The sequence below is a fragment of the Colobus angolensis genome, unplaced genomic scaffold (genome assembly GCF_000951035.1).
Source record: "Colobus angolensis palliatus isolate OR3802 unplaced genomic scaffold, Cang.pa_1.0 Scaffold11, whole genome shotgun sequence".
Lineage (NCBI taxonomy): Eukaryota > Metazoa > Chordata > Mammalia > Primates > Cercopithecidae > Colobus > Colobus angolensis.
In genome coordinates this window covers 16,911,353-16,921,159 of record NW_012112030.1, presented here as the reverse complement: position 1 = coordinate 16,921,159, position 9,807 = coordinate 16,911,353, and the positions used below count along the sequence as shown (strand labels likewise).

At 34.6% G+C, this 9,807-nt stretch overlaps 1 protein-coding gene across 1 annotated transcript in view; it reads right to left on the bottom strand.

The window, feature by feature from the left end:
• Positions 1-448: 448 nt before the first annotated feature.
• The window catches only part of LOC105520962 (solute carrier organic anion transporter family member 1B3), a 112,201-nt gene continuing 102,842 nt past the window's right edge, over positions 449-9,807 (bottom strand). The window contains exon 16 of the mRNA XM_011954976.1: positions 449-1,240. Within this exon, the coding sequence (XP_011810366.1) occupies positions 997-1,240 (244 nt within the window). The 3' untranslated portion in view covers positions 449-996. The remainder of the gene's footprint in view (positions 1,241-9,807) is intronic.

The window sequence follows — 9,807 nt, the reverse complement described above, 5'->3', positions numbered from 1 at the left end:
CCGGCCATGGGAAACTCACAGAGCTTGTTTCTGTGTCGATGACCAGAATGACCCGCATGGTCCTGCACTTGGTCACTCACATGCTCCCTTCTGCAAAGCGTTGAGCATAGACCAAATAAACAGGGCACCTCTATTGCAAGTCCAGTGAAGAGGCCAAGAAATATTCTGCCTCACTACTAGAAAATGCAATATTTAAATATTTCATCTCATTTTCTCTATTTCTTGTCCAGCTTTGGAGATGTGGAAGATATCTTTTTATGCACAACAAATAAACAAACAAATATGTAAGAGAGTAATACAGATTTTGCTTCTCCCAGAGAACAGACAGATGCAATGAAGACACATCTTATCAATAGGTTTTGCTTTCTCAAGTAAAATTCAGTTTTTCTTATCTACTTCCATGGGTCCAGTAGAAACTTAACACGTATTATAATATGTTGTCTCACAATTCTCCTGCAGGATCTTAATGGGAGGTTGGAAGAAGATCCATCAAGGTTGTTAGTCAAACACAAATTCAAATTTTAAATTAATAATATTTGTAATTTCTGGAAAATATACAACTTAACATGAAAAATATATATCATTATAGCATAAATCCAGGCTAGATTTTGACCAAAGTAATACATTTAAAGTGTTTCTTTTTTTTTTTTAAGGCATCAGGCTTTTCTCTTTATTTAGGCTATTATTCTATCTTCTCCCTTTTACCTCCCTTATATTCTCGTCACTGGTTTTATTAGCAGTTACAACTACCAAACAATTACTTTTTATTGTATTACATACTAAACATGCCTCTCACTTTCAATTTTTATGGATCATATATTCTAATCTTAACCATAAAGGCATAGCTATATCCTAACCATGGGAACTCCCATTTTTTATAGTTTATTTAAATTCATAGGCTTTTCCATTGGTCCACTGCAAGTAAAAAATGTTGGAATTGTCAGTGAAAAGACCAGGAACACCTCAAAAATAACATCTTAATGGATCAATACAATGTTAGTTGGCAGCAGCATTGTCTTGCATGTCCAAATTACATGTTTTACTGTCTGCGCCAGCAGAAGGTACAAAATGTTCACTGTTATTTAAGAATTCTAAGTTTGCTTCATCCACTACTTTTCTTTCATTGTCCGATGCCTTGGTATCCTTTCCTTGAAATTTTTTCTTCATAACAAAAATGAACACAATATATAAAACAAGTGCTGAGAATCTTAAAGCCATAGATAAGCCCAAGTAGACCCTTCTGTGAAAAGAGAAAAAAGACAGTAGATTATTATTTTAAATGTGTAAAACATCTTACATTTTTTCTCTCCAGTATGCATACCTTAAAAGAAAGAAAAACAAGTTACACATACAAATATTCAGAGAAAAATTCTATTTATTCTTTTCATTGGGGCATAAAATACTTTTCTATTATTTTTTTAAAAAATGAAGCTACAGAAACTAAACCCCAGCTGTCTCTAGCCTTCCTCTGGGAGGGAGGAAAATATGTAACTCTAGTCTCCTCAAGCCATCTCATTCTACCTAAGGAGCGGGAGACAGAAACTGAGAAGCATGCTTGAAGTTCACAGTCCAGAGATACAGGCTCACTAAAAGATTGAGACGTTATCATAGAACTACAGAATGTTATTTTTTCTTCAGCACCTTACACCCCATTAATAAAGGCTTATATACAGCAATTTCTTTTACCCAATACATTTTGTGTGGCTGTCAAGAAAAATTTGCAAGTCACATACTAAAAGGCAATAAACATCGTCTGAAAATAATAAGACTTAAAGCCAGATCCAGATATATCAAGGAATACCAGGGATGGAAATTTAAAACAACTCTTATTAATTTGTTAAGCAATCTAACGGATAATGTACACAGTATGTAAGAAAGGTTAGCAAAGTAAGTAAAGAGATAAAAATTCTAAGAACCAAAATGAAACAGTAAGGATAGGAAAACTGTAACAGAAATGATAAATGCCTTGATGGATTTATTACTAGATAGAGCACTGCTGAGGAAACAATCTCTAAGTTTATTTCAATTAAAAAAAAAAAAAGGAAAAATAAGACAAAAAAAAAACCAGAATAACCAAGAACTTTAGAAGGATTACATAAGTATAATAGAAATACTTGAAGGGGAAAATGAAAGGAGCAAAAGAAATATTTCAAATAATAAGTACGGAGAACTTTTATTGAATTAATGTCAGACACCAAACCTCAGATCCAGGAAGCTCAGAAAACACCAAAAAGGATAAATGCCAGAAAAACTATGCATAGGTTTATTATTTTCAAAGTCTGGGAAATCAGAGATGAAGAAAACATCCTGAAAGAAACAAAAGAAAAAGCAAACCTGGTTTATAGAGTAGAAAAGATTACATCAGACTTCTCTTCAGAAACCATGCAAGCAAGAAGAGAGCGAAGTGAAATATTTAAACTGTTAAGAAAAATAAAACACCAACTTAAAAATACCGTACCATGTGAAATTATCTTTCAAAAGTTAAGTCAAAATCAAGACACCATCACACAAACAAAAATTGAGGGAGTGTTTTGCCAGTATACCCTCCTTGCAAGAAATGTTACAAGAAGTTTGTTAGAGAGAAGGAAAAGGATATAGGTCAGAAACTTGGATATACATAAAGAAGGAAGAACAGCAGAGAAGAAATCAGTTAAGGTTAAATAAAAAAATTTTTATTCTAAATTGATTTAATAGAAAACCATTTGTTCAAAACAATACTAGAAACCATGTGTTTAATTATATATAATAATATACATGCTTATTCCAATGTGTATGTTTGCTGACAGACAAGTGGAGTAAATGACAGCAATGATACAAGGGGTAGGAAAGAAGAATTAGGGTTATTTTGTTATTATAAGGGTACTCATAATCTGTGAACTAATAAAGTGTTACTAAAATATAAACTTGGATTAGTTTTAAACATATATTGCAAATGCTAGGAAAACCACTGAAATTTTTATTTAAAAAGTACAACTAATAAGCTAAGAAATGAGAGAAAATGGAATTATATAAAATGCTCAATTAAAACAAAACGGGAAGACAAAGAGTGGAATACAAAAATAGGATCAAAGAACAAGGGCAGTAAATAGAAAGTAGTAACAAGTATGGTCAGTATTCTTTAATTTATATCAGTAATCACTTTGAATGTCAATGATATAAATACACCAACTAAATGACCAAAATAGGCCAGGCATGGTGGCTCATGCCTGTAATCCCAGCACTCTGGGGGACCAAGATGGGAGAATCAAGTGAGTCCAGGAGTTTGAGACCAGACTGGGCAACAAAGTTGCTCATCTCTTAAAAAAAAAAAAAATCAAAAAATTAGCCAGGCATGTTAGTTCATGCCTGTGTTCCCAGCTACATGGAAGGCTAAGGCAGAAGGATGTCTTGAGCCCAGGAGGTTGAGGCTACAGTGAGCCACGTTCAAGCCACTGCTCTACAGCCTGGGTAGCAGAGTGAGATCCCATCTCAAAAGATAATAATAAGATTGTTAGAGGATTAAAACCAAGAACCAAACTATATGTAGTCTATAAGAAACTCACTTTAAATATGAAGACATACAGATTAAAAGTAATTAGACTGAGGAAGACATACACTGATAACATTAATCAAAAGAAAGTGGGGAGTACCTATTTTAATTTCAAACAGAGCAGACTTCAAAGCAAGGAAATTTATGAAGGATAAAAAAGTCTTTACATAATAACAAATGAATCAGTTATCCTATTATCCTTTTACAAAACAGAACAATACTTAACATGTAAGCGTGTAAAAATGGAGTGTCTAAATATGTGAGGAGAAAATCATAGAGCTGCAAAGAGAAATGCAGTAAGTCTTCACTTGACATTGTCTACAGGTTCTTGGAAATTATAATTTTGAGTAAAATTATGTATTGTATAATGAAACCAATTTCACCATAGGTAACTGGTATAAAAAACAGTTACTATGGTACACAGTATATTGTTTTGCTTAAAATCAGTTTCTAAGAACCTATGGACAATGTTAAGTGGATACTTAATGTAAATGAACCCACAATTATGTTGGAGACTTCAACATGCCTCTATCAGAAAAGGTCAGATTCCCCAGGCAAAATTTGATCAGACATAGTTGAAAACTCAACAACACCATCAATAAACAGTATAATAGATGTAACCTACTACATCAAACAGCAACAGACTACAAAGTCTTCCCAAGCTCATATAGAATACTCACCAAGATAGACCACATTCTGGGCTATAAAAGATATCTTAAGAAATTTAAGGCCAGGTATGGTAGCTCAGGCTTGTAATCCCAGCCCTTTGGGAGGTCAAGGGAGGCATATCACTTGAGGTCAAGAATTTGACACCAGACTGATCAACATGATGAACAACACAGTGAAACCCCGTCTCTAAAAAATGCAAAAAAAAAAAAAAAAAAAAAAAAAAAAGGCTGGATGCAGTGACTCACGCCTGTAATCCCAGTACTTTGGGAGGCTGAGGTGGGTGCATCACGAGGTCAAGAGATTGAGACCATCCTGGCCAACATGATGAAACCCCATCTCTACTAAAAATACAAAAATTAGCTGGGTGTGGGGGCACGCGCCTGTAATCCCAGCTACTCAGGAGGCTGAGGTAGGAGAATCACTTGAACCCAGGAGGTTGAGGTTGCAGTAAACTGAGATTGCACTCCAGCCTGGGCGACAACAGTCAAACTCCGTCTAAAAAAGAAAATACAAAATACAAAAAAAAAAAAAAATAGTCAGGTGTGATAGCACACACCTGTGATCCCTGTTACTCAGAAGGCCAAGGTACAAGATTCATTTGAACCCAGGAAGCAGAGGTTGCAGTGAGCGAGATCATACCACTGTACTCCAGCCTTGGTAACAGAGCAAGACTGTCTCAAAAATAAATAAATAAATAAATAAATAAACAAATAAACAAATATATATATAAAAGAAGTTTGAAAGAATGAAAATCATGCAATATCTGTCCTTAAACCACAGTGGAATTAAACTAGAAGTCAATAGCAAGAAGATCATTGGAAAGTCCCAAAATCTGTGAAGATTAAGCAATACACTTCTAGGAAACATACAGGTCAAGACGAAATCTCATGAGAAATTTAAAAAATAGTTTGAATTAAGTGAAAATAAAATTATAACATCCAATATTATGGATGCAGCAAAAGCAGGCTTAGAGATAAATGAAGAATATCTTAAATCAATCATTTAATCTTTTACCTTTGCAAACTAGAAAAAGAAGAGCAAATTGAATCCAAAGTAATATGAAGATAATAAATAGTAAAAGTAGGGCACAGTGAAATTTAAAACGGTACATGAAGAGAGAAAATCAACAAAAACAAAAGCTGTTTCTCTGAAAAAAGTTAGTAAAATTGATGAGTCCCTTGCCAGGCTAATTTAGATAAAAAGGAGGACACAATTTACTAATATCAGAAATCAAAGATGGAACATCACTGTAGACCCCACTGACCTTAAAAAGACCCAAAGGGAACACCACAAACAACACCATGTCCCCAGTTTTAATAACCTGAAAGAAATGGACCAATTCCTTGAAAGATACAATCTACCTAAATTCACACAAGAAGAAGTAGACCATCTGAATAGGTCTACATCTGTCAAAGAAATAAATTGATAATAACTTTCTAAAGCAGAAAACACCAAACCAAGATGGGTTCATGGGTGAATTCTATAAAACACTTAAGTAAGAATTTATACCAATTCATTACAAATTCCTACAGAGGAATAGAAGCAGCAGGAATAGTTCCTGTCTCCTATGAGGTCAGCATCATCCTAATACCCAAAGCAGACAAACATTACAAGAAAAGAAAACTACAGAGCAATACATCTCACAAATATAGGTGCAGAAGTTCTCAAAAATGGCTAATTGAATTTGATGTTGCGTTAACAAATTAGGCACCACAGCCAAGTGGAATGTATTTCAGGTTTACAAGACTGGTTCAACATTCAAAAATCAATTATATCATTTATTATATTAACAGACTAAAGAAGAAAAAAGTCACATGATCACATCAATAGATACAGAAAATGCATTTGACAAAATGAAGCATCCATTTGTGAGCAAAAACTTTCATTAAACTAGGAATAGAGGAGAATTTTATCAACCTGACTAAAAACATATACACCAAAAATTGTACACATTTTTTACTTGATGGTGAAGAACTCAGAGCATTCCTGATAAGGTTGGAACAAGCCAAGAATGTGCCTTTTCACCGTTTATTTTCAACATGGTACACAGAAAGTCCATGTGATTAAAAAAAAAAAAGTGAAAGGGAATGACATGTATACAGATCGAAGGGAAGGAATAAAACTACCTTTGTTTGCAAATTTATATGTAGAAAATCTCAAATAATAGACAAAAACACCACTGGAACTAATAAGCAATTATAACAAGGTTGGAGGATATAAGATTAATACGCCAAAGTGAAGTTTTCCTATAAATCGGCAATAAACAAGTGGAATTTGAAATTAAAAACACATTACTATTTACATTAGCACTCCCAAAAATGGAACATTGGGTATAAATTTAGCAAAATATATACAAAGGGTATAGGCAGAAAACTCTGATGAAGGAAACCAAAGAAGCATTAAAAATTAAGTGATATTCCATGTTCATTTACAGTATCAGAAGACTCAATATTGTCAAGATGTCAGTTTGTCCCAACTTGACACACAGATTCAATGCAACCCCAATCAAAATCTCAATAAGTTATTTTTTGGATATTGACAAACTAATTCTAAAGTTTATGTGAAGAGGCAAAAGATGTTAAATAGCCAAGACAATGCTTAAGTAGAAGAACAAAATAATAGGGCTGATACTACCTGAACTCAAGACTTACTATGAAGCTACAGCAACCAAGACAGTGTGACTTTGGTAAAATAATATACAAATAGGTAAGTGGAAAGAAGTGGAAAGAATAAATAGCCCAGAAATAGACCCATTTAAATACAGTCGATGGATCTTTAGAAAAAAATGAAGGCACTACAAGGGAAAAAATATAGTATTTTCAACACATGGTGCTGAAACAACTAGACATCCACATGTAAAATAATGAATGTAGGCTGCACAAAAATTAACTCAAAATGAATCACAAACTACAATGTAAAATGCAAAACTATAAAAGTCCTAGGAGATAACACAGGAGAAAGCAACCTAGGATTTGGCTATGGCTTTTCAGATGCAACAGCAAAAGCACAATCCATGAAAGAACTTATTGATAAGGAGGACTTCATTAAAATTTAAAACTTCTGAATAGAACAGTTATCCAGGCATATATCTCAGGTTTGCAAGACTAGTTTAACATTCACAAATCATTTATATAATAATTTATCATATTAATAGACTAAGTAAGAAAAATAATCACAAGATTACATCAATAGGAGGCTAAGGTGAGAGGATCGCCTGAACCCAGGAGTTCAAGGATACAGTGAGCTAAGAAGGTGCCACTGCACTCCTGTTTGGGCAACAGAGCGAGATCCATTTCCAAAAAAAAAAAAAAAAAAACAAAAAAAAATTCTGCTCTGAGAAAGTAAGAGACACTGTCAAAAGGATAAGATGAGAATCAGAGGTCACAGACTGAGAGAAAATATTTTCAAAAGGCATATTCAATAACTGTTTTCAAAAATATTAGGAACTCTCAAAATTCAACAATTAAACAGTTAACAAGTAGGCCAAAGACTTTGACACATACCTCCCCCCAAAAATATAGAGGTGGCAAATAAGCATATAAGAAGATGCTTCACATCTTATGTCATCAAGGAAATGCAAATTTAAACAATGAGATGCCACTACATACCTATTAGAATGACCAAAATCCAGAACACTAAACATTAGATGTGTATAAGGAAGTGGAGCAACAGAAACTCATTCATTGTTGGTGCAAATGTAAAACGATACAGCCACTTTTGAAGCCAGTCTGACAATTTCTTATAAAACTATACATATTTTTACTATATGATCAAGTAATTGCACTTTGGTGTTGACACAAAGAATTTGAAACCTGTATCTACACAAAAATGGGCACACAGATGTCTTTTATTATTAACTTTTATTTATAATTTCCAAAACCTGGAAGCAATCAAGATGTCCTTCAGTAGGCAAATGTATAAACTGTGGTGTATCGAGACAATCAATTATTGTTCAGTGCTAAAAAGAAATAACCTATCAAGCAATACAAACAACTAGAGGAAACTTAAGTGCATATTACTGACTTAAAGAAGCTACTCTGAAAAGGCTACAGAATGTACAATTCCAACTATATGATCTGAAACAGACAAAATTATGGAAGTAGTAAAAAGACTATTGGTTTCAGGGATCCAGGGATTAGTGGGAAAGGGGGGATGAACAGGCAGAGTACAGAGGATTTTCAAGGCAGTAAAACTACTTTTTATGATAGTGGAGTGGTGGATATGTATCATTTTACATTCATTCATCCAAACCTATAGAAAGTTCAACACTAAATGTGAAACCTGGTGTAAACTGTGGATCCTGAGTGATAAAGATGTATCAATCTGTTGTGTCAATTGTAACAAATATACCATCCTGATGGGAGATATTGATAATGGGGAAGGCTATGCATGTATGGGAGCAGGCAAGATAGAGGAAATCTCTGTACTTTCTCCTCAGTTTTACTGTGATTCTGAAACTATTCTAAAAAATAAAATCTATAAAAAATCATACGATAATCATTTAACTTTCAGTGTATTAACTGGCAAATGAACTGCCCTTTTTTAAAATTCCACTTTTCATTTCCTTTTACTTTTACCTAAACCTTCACTGAAGGAAAAAGAATTAGTACAGCTTTTAAAACAACGTTTTAGTGGTCTTTTCATACTGAAACTAACGTAACTAAAGTAACGCCATCTCAAAATGTTACGTTGATGCTTGGACTTGGTGATTATTGCTTTGGGGAGATTCTGGGGAGCATCTTGCCAATTGTCCTTAAAATGAATTATGATTTCAATTAAAATAAATATTTTCTTAAAGTAAATTTATTGAGTTTTGCTTTGTTATTTCTTTCCATACTTTTATAAATAGAAATGAAACCTCCCAGCCGGGCGTGGTGGCTCACGACTGTAATCCCAGCACGTTGGGAGGCTGAGGTCGACGGATCACCTGAGATCAGGAGTTTGAGACCAGCCTGGTCAACATGCTGAAACCCCATCTAGTAGAGGTACAAAATAATTAGCCCAAGTGGTGGTGGGCGCCTGTAATCCCAGCTGCTCAGGAGGCTGAGGTCGACGGATCACCTGAGATCAGGAGTTTGAGACCAGCCTGGTCAACATGCTGAAACCCCGTCTAGTAGAGGTACAAAATAATTAGCCCAAGTGGTGGTGGGCGCCTGTAATCCCAGCTGCTCAGGAGGCTGAGGCAAGAGAATTGCTTGAACCCAGGAGTCAGAGGTTGCAGTGAGGTGAGATTTCGCCACTGCACTCCAGCCTGGGTGACAGAGTAGGGCTCCGTCTCAAAAAAAAAGAAGGAAGGAAGGAAGGAAGGAAGGAAGGAAGGAAGGAAGGAAGGGAGGGAGGGAGGGAAGGGAGGGCGGGAAGAAATAAATCTCCCATTTAGGGAAAGATTTTCTATAATTATTTTAAATTTAAGAGAACGTTTGTGGGCTGGTGAATGCTGATGTACTATAATTCCAGAAAAAGCTGGATCATTACTTGTTGGGGATGTTAGACAGTGAATATACACGTTAAGTAGAAGAGAGTTCTTCTAGTACATTTGATCCAGGGAGTTTTCACCAGAGATCTAACCTGAACTAAGAAACATTACCCACTTTACATAAATAATTGCA